This window comes from Dermacentor albipictus, chromosome 6 (genome assembly GCF_038994185.2).
Source record: "Dermacentor albipictus isolate Rhodes 1998 colony chromosome 6, USDA_Dalb.pri_finalv2, whole genome shotgun sequence".
NCBI lineage: Eukaryota > Metazoa > Arthropoda > Arachnida > Ixodida > Ixodidae > Dermacentor > Dermacentor albipictus.
This window is the reverse complement of record NC_091826.1, coordinates 96,594,443-96,611,090: the sequence shown is the minus strand read 5'-3', so window position 1 is coordinate 96,611,090 and position 16,648 is coordinate 96,594,443. Positions and strand designations below refer to the sequence as shown.

The 16,648-nt window shown below is 45.5% G+C and overlaps 1 protein-coding gene across 2 annotated transcripts in view; it reads right to left on the bottom strand.

Annotated features, from left to right (window-relative positions):
- LOC135907490 (calcium-activated chloride channel regulator 1-like) overlaps positions 1-16,648 on the bottom strand; it is a 435,567-nt gene that overhangs the window by 261,167 nt on the left and 157,752 nt on the right. For both annotated transcript variants that reach the window (XM_065439176.2, XM_070541068.1), the window contains exon 9: positions 10,176-10,403. In XM_065439176.2, coding sequence (XP_065295248.2) covers positions 10,176-10,403 — 228 coding nt within the window. The remainder of the gene's footprint in view (positions 1-10,175; positions 10,404-16,648) is intronic.

Here is a 16,648-nt window from a genome sequence, read left to right as displayed (position 1 = left end):
TTGCTCTCTTGGGTTCCAGACAGCCAGCGGGACGGACGTGCCGCGCGTGCAGCGGCCCTCTTTCCCGGCGGGTCGGCGCACTGCGGGGGACGTCTTCCGCGTGCGCGCCGACCGATGCTTCGGCGAGACCGTCTCGCGTGGCCGCCTTCGAACGCGCCACGATTCGCGTGACTATACACGCGAACGACCAGGCGTTGGGATCCAGCATGGAGCGAACATATTCGCTCGCGAGCACGCGGTGAGTCGGACTTCTAGATTTGTCGCGCGCCCATCGGCATGTTTTGTGTATAGCAACTCGGCTAGCAGGCATTGATGTATGAAAGGTGCAATAAATGCCCTTGTGATTGTTTGCACTACTCTGTTGCCGTTCCTTTGTCCCAAGAGTACGGTGTGAGAACCCCACATCAGACCCCACAGGTTTAAGCACGTAGGGGTGCCTCATAGTTCTGTCAACCCGTTGGCCGGGATGCGATGTACCTTGTGAAGCAATGACAATACTCAACCCTCTCATAGATTATAAACCATGGCGCACAACAATGCCTCAAGCAAACACGTCTCGCTGTATGTTGTGTACTACGCAGACAAAAAGTAGTGGTACACGCAAGGTAACATTTGCCATCAACTCGCTACTCTCGTATTGCACTAAGCGCTGAAGAAATTATACGTTCGCAGTCAGCATTACCGCTAATTATAGTCAATAAAAGCAAACAACACAAAACCTTTGCTTACATCGATTACCACAGTGCATGGGATGTGCATAATGTTTTAGGCTGTGAGTTTATATGCTCAAGATTGGCGCACATTATTAGAATATTTTCATTCGCAATGAGGAAAAGCGGCTGTAGTGTCCACGGTAGAATGGCTTCAATCTCATGGCCATTTCATCATTGCCAACATCCGTGGGACCGTAGTCGTCAAAAAGGGATAAAAGTGATAGGGAAATCAAGAAGTTGATGAATGGCAATAAGACAGAAGGTTGCGCAAGACCTCAGGAAAATAAAATGACTTTTTGAGCAGCGTGCTCAAGGGGCCGTGCTATGGTTTTAATGCCTATTAAAAATTCCGTAAAATATGAACAGAGGTCGAAAAAACTGCACGCATTTTGGGAATAATCAACCCGCTGGAAATCTCAGGACACTACTATAAATATAAAAGATGACTTAAAGGTAAAAAATACATAAATTTTGTAGCCAAAATTTCGGACAAATATATTGGCTGTTGAAAGAGTTCAGCCGGAACCCGTCGGTGCGAAATAAGGCGAGAATGTCGGCAAGTGTTATAGAGAGGTCAAGTAGGTCCTTTGGCCGACGCCAGCGCCCGGCAACTGTCAGGCGACTGCACATATAAGCGAGATGCCTGGTCGTCAGTCGTTACAGGGTGATTCAGGCATAAAATTTTGATCGTGGACTACATCACATTAAATACAATGCTCTACGGTCATTCTCTGACGGCTCGTACCGATTCTCGCGCCATGACGACGCAAACAATTTGTCTCACACGCCGACTGCCCCCTTCCTCGAGCTGTCAACATTCCTTACCAGCCGTACTGGCTTAGTGAATGTAATGTTGGGCTGCTAAGCACGAGGCCGCGTAATCCAATCCTAGCCACGGCGGCAGTATTTTGATGGGGGCGGAATACAAAAGCACCCGTGTACCTTGATTTAGGTGGACGGTAAGGAACCCCAGCTGGTCGAAATTATAATGGAATCCCGCACTTGCCGCGTGCCTAATAATCAGATCGGGGTTTTAGCCCGAAAAACCCCTAATTTATTATTTACCATTCCTTGAGGATGTCCTTGAGAGTGTCACAACTCTGTAATACAAGTGAGTGTCAGGAGTTGTGCGCGAGGTCTTTTAGTAAGTGGGTAGCCATTCTGGCGTCCGATATCTGCCAGTCTACATTGCGGCTATATTATATAGAAAAGTCAAATCCCGCATATATTACTGCACAATAATACTAAATGATGGTCTTATTTCACGTAGTTGGATAACCGTGACGGTACAGTACTTTTACATCTAACCGAAAGTACTGTATAAGCAATGCCCAAAGGTGTACCTGACCCGCTGGCCAGTAAATGGGCCGTAATATTGTGAGCAGATTTGGCCATAGCAAGTTAACGGACGACCACACAGGGACAGTTTGTACAATAGTTGTGCCGTGCCTCAAGGTGCCAAACCGATCTATATATGTATCCATCTAAATAGTTATGCACATCTCAATTTGCAGCTGCTGCGGTATCCCATGAGTGCGGATAACAAAGTAAACTTTTTTTTAATTATGGCGTTTTTACGAGCCAAACCACTTTCTGATTATGAGGCACGCCGTAGTGGAGGACTCCGGAAATTTCGACCACCTGGGGTTCTTTAACGTGCACCTAAATCTAAATACATGGGTGTTTTCGCATTTCGCCCCCATGGAGATGCGGCCGCCGTGGCCGGGATAGGATAACAAAGTCGCTAAGGAAATAATTGGGGGCACCTTAATGAGATCGATAAGTCAACAAATCGAAAGCCGTCTACGACGGTGTCTCTCGTGAACGCTGTGCGATGTTCGGACGTTAAGAATGGGCGTCAACTGAAGAAAGGTTCCTGTGGGGTGCTTCCGTCGATTACCCTACCTTGCTTACTCCTTAGTATCAAAAAAAGGAAAGAAAAATAAAACCATGTCAAAAGCCCCAAATCAATCGTCTCTCGTCGCGACTGAACGCTCTTAGGACAAGTCATTTCCAGGAGATGAGCGGCTACGCTTTATCAAGAACATTATTATCGCCGGCGGGAGAAGCATTGTGACGAAGTTCAATACGCAGGGATAGCGTCTAATCATTTTATTTTTATTTTGTTGACATCATCACGCATTTCCTGACGATTATCTCTCACCCGGCAGTTCACCGCTACACGACCTAACCGGTTACATAGAAGACATCTCTGGGGTCCCTTTTGTCTACTACATTCCCCCTGGGTCTTCGTCTCTCCTACTGCTGTCGTGTGCGCATCTTTGTCACCTTTCCCCAAATTTCTCAATCCCTGTGCCTATACGAACTGATCTGTTTGTCCTGCCATCTGCTCCACAGTTTGTAGTTTTCTTTCTTTAAGGAATATCACCAAACTACTGCTAGGCCTGGCAAGAAACTGTTGTCCCACGACGTTGTCGCGAACCTCTTTATTATTTTTGTCCGTCTTGGACAGCTGTATCCATCTCTGAAAGTAATTTGTTAGCCGACACGTGAACTGCTTACCTGTTTCCAAATCTTCACGCTTACATAACGTAAACTTGTCTTGGAACCCTTCTGCGGTCAACCTGAGTCTTGGCAATAAAGTTTTCATTACCTTGTCATAGTCTAATTACTCCTGTGCGGGCATGTGCCCTAAGACGCTTAGAGGCTCACCCACTAAACAAAGACTCAAGGCATTAACCCACTCGCTCCTCTCCCACCCTTGCCCGATTGCTATTCTTTCACACCAATGCAAATACGCATCCAGGTCATCCTTCCGCTCATTGAAATGTGGCATCAATTTCCTAGAGTAAATCTGCTTCAGCCTGGAAGAAGGTGAGCCGGATGACGCCGATCCGGGAGTACTCGTGCTATCACGAGAGTCCGCGCCCATCTCTGCTAGCTTTATCTGCCATTCTAAAATTTGTTTTTCCGTTTTGTGTTCTTCGCATGCTCGTTCGTGTTGCTTTTTGAAGAACGCCATCGCCTCTTCCTTCGGCAGGTTTATATCTTTCGAAATCGCCGCCAAAAGCTCCCACTTCCATCTCTAAACTAGCAAGATCGGCGACAGGGTCGAAATAAAATTCTGGAAATATCCTGGGACGTATCCTGGCTCGGATTCTATCCTGGCAGGCTCGCCAATTTTTGTCACTGATCTAGGGGCCGTGTCGATGTTGCGACAAATGGAGTCGGGAGACGCAGGCGAGCCCAGCAAACAAATTTTAATTTACCCAAACTCGAAATGGAAAAGTCAAAACTCCATTGGCAAAAAATCAAACTCCGCGCTTGCATAGCCAAAACAATGTCATTTTCCTCACCTACGTGCGTCCTTAGCGCGTTTCGCGTGAAATTCCAGCAACCGAGGCCTATCGCTGCACGCCAACAAAAAGGAACGCCCTTACACATTTCGGTTGTCTCACGTTATTTCAAATTCGATGTGCGTCAGCTCTTGTCTCTGTTGGTGCTCCTGCCGACTCCACAAGCTTTGTTGCCTTGGTATCGACCGCCGAGCTCCTGCGTCTTGGATGTCGATGTTCTCAACTATGTCGCTGACATTGCACCCCGTCCTCCCTGGTTAGGCCTGACGCTGGGCTCCGCCGCTCCTTCCCTGAGTGCCGACGACACGCCCTGGGGACTATCATCCGTGCTGGTATGCCTCTGAAGGGGGATCCAATTCCTGGAGTGCCCGGCGCCGCTTTGCGAGGCTGCAGCAGGTCCAAAGAGCCTCGCTCGAACGTCGCCGACGTCGATAGCCACACCCTGGATCAGCCACGTCAGAGATTTGGCCAAACCTCCATGGCTCCCGTCGCCAGTACCATGCTGACGCCCAACCTTCTTGGCCCAAAGCCACGTCGATAATCCTAGCTTAGCGCCGCTTCTCTCCCGATCACACCCCGGGTCACGCACCTCGAGGGCTCGTGCCGTTCGGAGTGATCGGTGCACATCAACCACTTCTTTTATTTTTGTGCATGTCTCTTACATATGACACACATAGACCTCCGGACAGTCACCGTATTGCTAAATTGTGATAACACGCTTATAACGATGCACGGCGCTATCGAGTTTCTTTGCCAAGCTTTCTGTGCTTGAAACGCGGAAGAAGTGTTCCATGCTATTTCTGTTCACTGACTGCCATCGAGCAAATTCGGGTAAAACTAGTGCGAAAGAGAAACACGGCGCATCCTGCATAGGAACCGTGATAACAAGACAAATAGTTTGTCAAAAGAACACAACTACTGCGCTTGCAGTCTTTTACAGAGGTGGTGCATAAAGCGTAGCCTCTGCCATTACCAACCTCTGTTCGCCTTGGTCACTTCTGCTCGTGGTCCATTCATTCGTAAGAATATAGAAGCAATAATAAATGTCTGCTAACGAAACAGAGTGGCTGGCATCAATTACACGGGCATCAGAAAGGACAGATTCGCAAAGGAAAATAAAGGCAAATATTTTATCGCATTGGGCAACGAATAAATCATATCAGTTATTATAAAAATATACACGAAAAATAAGAAATAATTATGAAAAGTTTTGTTGCAAATAGAACATGCCGTTATTCAATATTGGATGAGATGTTTTAGAGACAATGACAGGAAAAAGAGAACAAAATAAAAAGGAGTGTACTTCCTGTAGTGAATTCTTTGTTACGACGCATCACTTTGTTCACATGAAGTCTGCGCCAACCAACTGAGTAATACTGGCTCATATCTGATTAAATTACTTATCAAGATGCGCATACGCAGATTGGCGGTCGTTTATCAGCATATAGTGTGGGCGAAATGACCCTGTAGCCGATTTTCACATATTCAATAAGAAGCTTCCACAACATTGTTGGCAGCCATTTGCTTGAATATCGCAAGCAGAAAAGGAAGGGAACCTACCTGAAACCGCCTTCGCTTCCCCCATAGCTGCTTTACCCACTAGGCTCTTTATCTATGTAATCCTCGTCCGTAAGTGCGGGTTACACGTTAGGCTTCTACAGAAATTTAGCAACAATGTTCTTTTAGGTACGTCTGCCGTATATTTCCCCCAATATAAAATTTGATGCACCAAAACATCCTGTCGCAGCTGCTTTGGCGGACGCGTGCCAACCTAAGTAGACCCACTCACACATAATATCTAGCACTGATATTACATGCTGCGTTAAAGTTGCTATTGTGAGGGACCCCTTCAGTATGTATGAAAATAGTTCGGTGAGTCGCAACCTTTTTGTTGTTCTTGTCGCTTAATAAACGCGCACTTGGGCAGTTAACTTACGTAAATCAATGCTGGGAAGGAACAGTTTAACATAAGTGGAAATGCGTCGAATATCTGAACTACATATGTGCAACATCAGCTCAAACTTTTGTACACCCTACTGTAAAGTGAAAGCTTCAGAATTAGATCTCTCCTTGAGTGGACCGAATACCAATATCCGTGGGGTTTTGTGAATCTATACTGACTTGTAAAACATTTTTGTCTTCAAATTTCGCATAATATGTTGCCAAGTGCCTGTGCTGTTAACACTTTTTCGGTCCGGTTATATCAGTAGTTCTCAAATAAAACAAGGTACATATCCCATTTCTAAGCTCCAAGGTAATCCAGAATTAGTATAACTTCGAGAATTCCTCCTGTTCAATAGGCAGACAAACTTAGAACAAATATGCGCCACCTGACGCGTCCATTCATAACTTTGATGCTCTACAAGCTGAAGGAGCTTATGCGCGCAACATCTTTCCCGAAATTAGCTGGAATTGCGCACTGTTGTCTCAAGATGAATGCCGTCCGTAATAAACAAACGAAGACAGTTTCGGCATCCTTAGTGCATTGATTTTGAAAGAAGTCACTTTCCTCGTATTCAAATGTGGCGATAGGGGTTCTTACGCATGAACAACCTAAGCCATAATATAATTAGACGCAGTAATCTCCTTTCACTAACTTAGGGAAGTGTGCATGTTCATAGACTCCTCCAATAGCGTGCATGCCTTTAATGTTTCCCTGGCTGGGCAAGCACGAAGGCTATTCATGTCGCAGGGTGGTGCCCCACAAGGCTGCGTGCTTACGGACAATACTTTTGAACACTACCCTTCTAAGCATTTGCTGGTGATATGGCACACCAAATAACTTACTATACGCGTATCGATGTTACGATCTTTTTACTGTACACGCTGATATTTCTCACCATGAATAGGCTTTTCTAACGGCCTCGAACTGTAATAAACCATTGCGAGTGCTGCCTACTTTAGAACAACCCAATTCGCATGTCTTTTAGTGAGGAGCTCATAAAACGCAGGTGGAAACTAGTGTTCGACTTTGACATCACTCTATAGTTCTGCTTCAACATAAACCAAATGTATAGTCAGGCGTTAAATAAGTTGTGTACAGGAGTCTCACACCACCTTTCACTCCAAGTACAAACTGCGGCCCAGCTTCCTCTGCCAATCTCAATTCCAGCATTTCAGCAAAAAAAAAGAAAAGTCGGAGGCTGTGCATGCTATGAAGAGGCTACAGCAATATCTTCGGTTTTGACGTTAGAAGCACAAACCCAAGTGAACATAATTAATGAACTAGCGCATCATCAGTATTGTTGCCGCACTCTCAAGCTGTGAATTTTCCTACTTACTGCGTTCTCTGGATGCGAAGCATGCACAGTGCTTTGCATTCGCTCCTAAATAACCTTGTCTTCCTCGACACCTAGTGCAGCTCATGACCAAGTAATTTTGTCCATCTCCTCGGTCTCTGACCAGATAGCGGCACTGATCGCCAGCCTCAGTCGCGTCTATCACGCGAAAGACCGTAACGGACTTATGCAATATGTCGCTGCACATATCAATTGTCGCGTGGTGCATACTCTTATGGCATGCCGTTAGCTACTGAAAACCAAGCACCAACACTTGTAGCCAATGCTAAACACATTGGCATTTCCGACATACGAGGCAGGTGATTACGGCCTTTCATAGAGGTCCGTATAGCATACTGTTGATTCGCTCAGCCTCCACGACAACAATCCATGATGTTAGTCGCGTGCAGTTTGCTTGATGTGCTCTATGACAACTTTCACCATCTAGCGAGTATTGCCCCAACGTCAACTGGTACGCAAACTGTCCTTTATGGCGACACCTGACTATTTGGAGGCGTATTCAACGAATTAAGCATCTGCCACGTCACGGAGTACCACATTTAACGAGACGCTTGCAGACAGCTGCTACACCTAAACGTAAATCTGCGATGCATCACACCAGGCCCTATACTGTTCCGATGTCTTTTGTGGTTCACTTAGCTGGAGGAGGTGCAGCTTCAGAGACTTTGCGTTGGGGCGAGTTTAGTTCTGACTGTTGCCGTATTCTCGCAACAGCGACATGGCATACCCCAGCGATCTTTCTGCCCAATTTTTTAACACCCCCATTGCAGTCACCATGACATACGGCGTATATCCCCTATGGTACTCCGCGCGACATCAGCATTCGCGTATTTGCCACTTCCGAGCAAACTGCTTTTATCTGGGCTGTCCTCCTAATTTAAAACGCTTGATATACTGGTCGTTTCATGAAACCTTGCTTGACTGCATGCATCAAGTTATTTGTCCTCTTAATACGACCTTGGTGTACATTTCCTCTAGGCAACCTTTATAATTTTGTTGCATCCAAGTTGCGTCCAAGCGCCGTTCCAAGGAGAACGAAGACTGTGCAGCGGCCATTCCTGCTGTTCGTAGCCTGGTGTTCCTGCTCTCGAACGCCTAAATAAACCAATTTTCCCCGTGCTTGTAACAAAATGGTGGAGGTGTGGTGTAAAGGTAACAATATAATCTACTACTTTATACAGAGCATTCTATTTATAATTTCTTGAATTCTTGAAGATTATGGAAGAAACAGTCACAGAAAACGGGATATCTCTTTGAAAAGCAATGCTTTAATCTACGCACTATCAGACCTGCTACCAACCAACAGGGATCACTAATCGTTTCTGTTTTTAGAACATCCCGTTACGGCCTTCTTCAAGCGTAGGTGCCGACAGATTCAAATCTTCAACCTACGCCGCTGTTTTTAAGGCCATTCCTAGCCCAAATGAGGGCACTCGACTAAGCACACGCCTAATCGTGACTCGCTACATTGGTGCTTTGATCAAACCACGCTCGTCTAAATTCCTATACTAAATCTTAAACATCAGACTAAGAATTGAAGCCTTGCCATCTGTTTCTTTCTTTTACGTCCGCATAACTCGTCATAGATATCCATGAACACTCAATGAGTTTTTTTTTAACAATACATTTTACTTCCTTATTTTCCCCGTGTTGTTCCCTTGCTGAACAATCCAGCTGCATCACTAACACAGTATCAAAACCTGATCTCATCGCATTCTTCCAAAGATCTTATTAATGATATAAAAAGTTAACTTTTCACGCATATTCATCCCAAATTTTCCTTGATATTTAATATGTACAGCTGAAGTATTTGTGTTTTTGTGGTGCTTTCTGTTTTAGTTGTGACATTATTGAATTCAACACTGAAATTTAGCCACTGCACTGAATATGGTACTTTGTATTTCTTGGTTTAGAGTTGGTAGACACAAATATTCTTAAAGAAATGTACCGTTAACTTCATGAATGTCGCACGCATATTGATATTGTCACACATATGCACATACTTCACTGTATAAGTAAAACTTAATTACGTCATATCAACGCCTGCTTAGTCTTGAAATCAGACCAGCCATATTGTTTATAAATAAACAAATAAAAAATCGTTGGGTTCTACAAAGGCGGGCTACCCCGACGATCGAACCTATTGAACGAGACATTGGCTCTACTAAATGAGCTGGCTAGGGTGTTGGGTGCTCGTGGCATGAAGGGTAAATCGAAATCTTTAAACGAAGGAAGGAATAACATTTCACGGCACGCTCTGCTCTCTCTGCAACGTAAAATAAGAATAATCAAATATCAAGTTAGCATCCTCTCGAATGCAGAAAAAACCTATTTCTTTTGCGTATATTGTAGCATAAGCCTTCTTTAATTTCAACTTAAGCACAACACGGTCTAACACTAACGAGGGGATGTACAACCTGGCAGACGAACTACAAGCTGAGCAAGAAATTCAAATACTACACATCGGGATGGAATAGTAACACACAATGCTGCAAGGTCGCTAGTAAACTAAACTAATATGTCTCAATTCAGATAGGTGCCGGTTGGTTTTTGGAAGACGCATTTGTCATCACCGTAGGTAAAGCCAAGAAAGCCAATCACAATTCCACTGTCAGATCCATTGCGTCAGGGCAGCTGCTACGCGCATTTCATTGAGAAAATGTGCCCTCCTAACTATAAGTAATTAGAACGAACGGGGTCAGAAAAATTGTACTGGACATTATCGTTAGGTGCAAACGGGGTACATTTCTTTAAAAATCGTAAAGAAAACTCGATCCTGTTTATATTGGACATCTCCGGCTTGTATTTTTGAAATAACGGCAATGGAAGTCTGCATAAATGCTTACCTCAAGAGCGGACAGAAGACCGCAACCAATGCAGGTAGTCCCATTCGCTAACATCTTGTCCACAGCATCGTGGAAGCCTTGCCTTGTTCGGTTATTGAGAATCACCATCGGCTGCAGAACCGTAGCAGTCCAGCTGAACGTGACGATGGCGAGATGATACAAGTTGTCCTTTAAACACAGGAGCATGCCGTGAGTAGCTTTTTTCAGTGTTTCTAGTCGCTCGTATTCCTGTAATACGGAAGACATGAAACGCAGATATTTTCTAAAAATGCACAATGATCCAGGAAGGCTGCAAAAATGGTTTTGTATCTTGTGTGAGTTCTATGCCATTGGTAATTTCTCAGAAGGTCAAGAAAGCAGGATCAAGTCGCGTGGGGAACGAGAATTTCTTGGTTTTGGGTAATCCATAAGAGGAATCTCCACGGGCATCCGCCAGTCTAAACCTAATGAGACCAAGAAATCGCACGAATCTATATATACGCAATAAGTTTTCGTGTGTTGAGTGGAATAAATGTTTACGGCTGGCCACGTTTATGACCAGCTTTAAAATTAGCAGTGCCTGTCATGTTTTGTGATAAAAAAAATGTTGTTGGTCCGTTTTTTTCGCAATCAAAACACATTGCACATTTGTGCGAATTTCATCCAAATGGACTCAATAGTTTATTAGACAAGTTCGCACAATGTAAAGTGAGAATAACGCGTAACTTAGTGCCAATACTCTTAAAGATTCGCCACAGTATCTCATTGGATATACATCATTGTGCGACCTCCCGGACTCATGCCATGACCACGAGATGAGAAGGAGACGAAGGCACACGTAGAATTCTCAGTGGTGTTGTTTATTCAACGTGTAGCCAATGGAGCGTACTCGAGCGCAATGCATTGTGATGTGTGCCGAGTGGTATAATGTTCCTGTAAACAGCACGTGGGTGCACCATCGATCGCATGCGGTGACGTGAATGGAATTAATGGACCAGTGTTCAAAGAAATATTTTCAGACATGTCCACTACAGTGTCTTGTGAAAGAACAGGGTGTTTTCGCACCGTTAAATATTATAATTTCCATTCTGCTTGCTACAATGCTAATGTACATAACAAGGACTCGTTCACTGAAAATTTAGAATAGTCGGTCAATACAGTGTACAAATTATGATATCATACACAAGCATGCACACTACCTTTCACTGCTGTCCAAAAAATGTCGTATTCCTTATTCATCAACATCAGTCACTTTGTTTCAGCTTTCGTACAGCCACCGCATCCGCATCGTCAATAGACCACGTTCGTGCATTGCAATCTCGAGTGAAGCAGTAGGCCTAAATGCTGGATGCAGATCTGGTACAGTGGGAATCGTGTGGCCCCGTCTGTCATGTACCACTGCCAAGAATTGAAGCAGGAACATAAAAAAAAAACATGGAGGACGCTTAAGCGTCACCATTGTGGAACGCGAAAGGGTGGAACGCGGTAGTATTCGAAGGTGCCCGACTGCTTCTGACGCTTCTCGGCAACTGTAGCTTATGTAATCGTAAGGGATAGCTGCAAACCCTGGCGACGAACGGTATGCACGAAGGCGAGTTCGCTGGTTCTGTGACATTCTTTCCCCGCATGGCGGGCGCCGCCGGTTCCGCGTACGCGCGGAGGCCAGTGCCATACGGATGGCGAGGCAACGAACCCAGCGGGGGCTTGTTCGAGTTTGAGTTTCCGTGTAACAGAACTATCTTTCCTCGCATATTCAAAAATCAAAAAATTTCAGAAAGCGAGACTATGAAGTTTGCAGCTCTGTAACTCAGCAATGAAAATTGTTATCCCAGTTCTTTGAATTGCAACTAATAGTATATCTAAATGGGCCAAAACTGATACGGTAGACATAAATTCTAAAAAATTGTAACATGAAAATAGAGCTTTTACAGAACCCTTGTAAACAATGTAAGAAATTCACGTAAGGTATAACGTGACGTATCGAATTTGCCCGTTTTGAATGATCTAACTAATGCCTTTTACAGCATCGTGATACTTGTTCGTCAAGCAGAGTTGTTAATTTGTAAACTTCCTGCTGCTTGTTTTTCGAACTACCGAATACCTTAAAATCTTTCAACAAAATTTGAGCCCTAAATGGCAATTTCGCTTTCATAACTTTCTGTCTCAAATGAAAAAAGTTTCATTAAAATCTGTCCAGGGGTTATCTCAGAAAAGTGTTTTTGCGGTTTACATGTGTCTGAGTAGGCCGCATCGGAGTTGGGAACGAGCTAATACTTCCTCTGAATGGTTTCGCCTTAACAAAGAAAAAAAAAACAAAATCACTGGCGATTACGGCTTTCCTTATTGCAAAATTTGAACGCAGCTCTGAACATGTTTTCATTTTGCGTGTCTATATTATAGGCACCATGAACGCAACTCATCGTTTTCATATGTACAGCCGTGAGCAAAAGTGGAGAGACCACGGCACCGTGCGCGGGAGCAGCTGGCTGGGCGCTGCGCCGCACTCGTATCTCGCACCGCTTGTGCGCTTCTAGAGCTCCTCGAGTGACGACAAACTTCAGTTTCACTCTCGCGCGGGTGCTTGTCAAGTTTGTTAAATTTCTAAGAAAAAAGGAGGTAATCGAGTGGCTCGATTTTTATTAGTCATGTCATGAAAAGCCAGTAAACACTGACACCAAGGACAACACCGGGGAAGGAACTTGTGCTCAATGTGCTTGTGTGGCCAGTTCTTTTTCAAAGACTTTCATTTCTAATTATTTATCATTCGCCCAAGTAATCTCCCCTGTGTTGTCCTGGGTGACAGTGTTTGTTTCTTGGCTTCTCAACCGGGATCGTACCGCACCTGCGTGAAGTTTTTTCATCCATTTTCATTTTAAATAATTTATAGTTGCTTAGTTTCATTTATTGATCATAAGTAATTTCCCCTGTGTTGTCCTTGGTGTCAGTGCTTGTTGGCTTCTCATGACTTGATAAATTTGTAGTGTGCCGTTCGGTTGCTCTGCAGCTGACAGTCGCTGTGAAGGGGAGTGCGCATCGCAAAGCGCCTCAAGTCTCTAAGGCGAACTGTTTCCCGCCTCCTCCGTTTTCGGCGCGCCTTGACCGTTACGTGTCAATGCCGTGTCTGTAACGGCATGGTGTTGGATGGCATGCGCGGCTTCCACACGACTCCCGAATCATCAGGTAGGGACGAATGCATCGAAGCGTAAAATACAAGGCTCTGTGGATCCTCGCTTCGAACGCCCCCTTCAAATAAGCATTAAAATGTTTGGCACTCACAGGCTCTTTATTGTCGTGGGCAATAAAAAATCTGAACGTAACAGTCCACTAATACTTATTGAGTTTGCCATCGAGTGGGACGAACGGCGCTTACCTGCTGAGGCGCCGCGCGCGGAAAAATTTTGCGAGGGCGCTGCGAGCGAACTGGATTGGGGCAGAGACGGGCTTTGCTGCTCACTCAACGCAGTTTAGCTGCCGGTGTTGAGGCAGATTCCTCGCGTATGCTGTAATAATGGTGCTTTATTTCTACTGCAAATTTATATAACATCTTTTTGCTACGTATACATATTTCAGACGTGGGTTGTTGGTCGCTGTAAAGTGTGTAGCGAGCGCGTGTTCTTTGCGCAGAAGCTCGTCGGTGCCTAGTTTTTCTCGCAGAATGTCCTTGCAGTAAATTTTATGGTTTTACATGCTTTGGTGCGCCCGCGACTTTTGTCTTCCGGTACCAATTGTAGTTTTAGCTAAGTAAACAGCTATTTTTAACATTGTTTTCTAAAAGTAACAAGTGATTTTTACCACAGAAGTCCTACACCTGCAATATGAAGTTGTGACAAAACTTTATTGATGTCATGTCATTGTACGGAGTAACATCCTTACTGAGCGCATCTACCGCATGCTGTCTGACATGATTCCCATGTACGCCCGCCCTCACCACACTGACTGCGATAAAATTCTTCCGTTTGTGGCATTTGCACATACCACTTCTATTTGCGGACTACCGCCTACAGCCCCTTTTTCCTTGCGCATCAAAAATCTCCTTCCTCCGTATTGGACACAGCATTTTTAGCGCCTTCTTCGCCTAACCTGTCCCTTCCACAAGGCTTTGGTGCTCGAATGGCACATTGCCATCAAATCACTTGGCGAGGCGCGGGACCTACCCAAGTTGAGAGGAAACGTCGCTACGACAACAAACGCTGTGGCGTCGATGTTCGCCCTGGAGACCAAGTCCTGTTTTGGTCTTCATTACGAACTTCAGGCCTCTCTGAGAAGTTTCTTAAATGATACGTCGGCTCATACACTGTTGCACAGCAAACGTCTGCAGTCCCAGTATACTCCTTCGCTGACCGCCGTCGCCAAGATGCGCAATATGTTTACGTCTCGCGAATGGAGCCCTTCACACCCCATCTAGATGTTCTCTTAGCTGCGTTCAGGCTGGCTGCTTCCACGTCATGTGGAAGTTAGTGCAAGCACTATCACCGCATTGCATCATTTTCATATGTACATAGCCATCATCTTCCCTAATGTTTTTGTTTCTTCGCGCATGAGCAGGCGCGTAGCCCTTTTTGGAATAAAAAGCGCTTGGCAGCTTGATCGATAGCGGTCATATAATATTTTGCATTCCGATTATGGAGGGCATGCCAGCTAAGTTGAACCACCATATAAAGATATCCTGATGCACCCTAATACGAGGTGACCAAATAAATATATGTTGCTATCTATTGTTTGGAGTAATTCACAATATATTTTGTTTTCTGCGTAATTGCATAATTGGTCAAGAAAACTTAAGCAACATATTAAGCAATTAAGCAATGTAGTCGAGCGCGTTGCCAAACGCCCGATTAAACAGTTTCTGACTTTATGTCTACTAGGTATTTGTGTTGTTCTGCTTACTTCTGATGCCCGCAAAACAAAGAAAAATACCACGTGACTGGACCGCTTGCGTTTCGTGATTGCAGCGCTCCCAAAAACGTATCCTACAAACGAACATAGCAGCTAGCGGGGTGTGCTGCCGCTTCAAAAGGCGACAGGGCAGTGGCGCAGGCGTTGGCTGTGCGCCCAACGTGCGCAACGAAGTGCTTCCCTCGTGGCAGTTCATCATAGGCATAAGCAGCTGTAGCGGCATCGAACCCGGCTAAATACTTTTGTCGTTTGTACGCGGAGCATTTGGGAGCGCTATGTAAGTGGCATTTTTTTTTTTTGTTTCGCGGACAGATTTGGTAAGCGGAAAAACACTAATGCCTGATAGATAGAAAGTTGAAAACTGTTTAATCAGATTTTTTTGCAAAGCGCTGCACATTATCCTAATTGGAATTTTTCGCCTAACTTCGTTGCTTCGAAGGTCGTTAATTAATATTGACTAATTATGCAATTAAGAAAAACACAAAATATATCAATTCCCTTTCACTCTGCAAAGAAGGATGACCAGTGAAGCTGTGTATGTAGAGCCATAATGGAGAACTGCACCTCTGCTGCGGGTCGGCCTGGCACTGCACTATCTGAGGAATCGGCTCACATATGTGGAGTGCTTAACGCCTGCTTCACCGCCGCCGTGGATCGGCCCGGCATCGCATTATTTTCGGGATTGGCCCACGTATAGCGATTGCTTAACGCCTGATTCACCTGCGCTTCGGGTCGGCCCGGCACTGTACTATATTTGGGGTCGACCCACGTATCGGGAGTGCTTCACGCCTGCTTCACGTTCGCTGCCGGTCGGCCTGGCATTGCACTATTTTCGGTATCGGCCCACGTATGGGGAGTGCTTAACCACCGCTTCACCTCCACTGCGGGCTTGCCCGACATTGCACAATCTTCGGGATCGTCCCACGTACGGGGAGTGCTTAACTCCTATTTCACCTCCACCGCGGGTCGGCACGTCATTGCACTCTCTTCGGGATCAGCCCTCGTATAGGGAGTGCTGAACGCCTGCTTCACCTGCACCGCGGGTCGGCCTGGCATTGGACTATCTTTGGGATTGGCCCGCGTATGGGGAGTGCTGAACGCCTGCTTCACCTCCGTCATGCGTTGGCATGGTATTGCATTATTTTCAGGACTGTTCACCATATGAGGAGTGCTTAACGCCTGATTCACGTCCGTCGCGCGTGGAGCCGGTATAGCACTATTTTCGGGATTCGCCCACCTATGGGAATTGCTGAACGCCTGCTTCACTTCCATCGCGGGTCGGACCGGCATTGCACTATCTTCGGGATCGGCCCATGTATGGGGAGTGCTTAACGTCTGCTTCACCTCCATCGCGGGTCGGCGCGGAATTGCACGATCTTCGGGATCGGCCCATGTAGGGAGAGTGCTTAACGCCTGCTTCACATCCGCTGCGGGTCGGCTTCGTAAACCAAGTGATCTTCGAGATCACTTGGTTTACAATTTTTGGAAGTACAAAGCAGTGCTTTTTTCTTTACCCGTTGACGGAAGTTTTGTATACGTCGAGGTTATAGAGTGAAGACTTAGCAGCACTGAGGGCAGCCATAAACGAAGTAGTAACG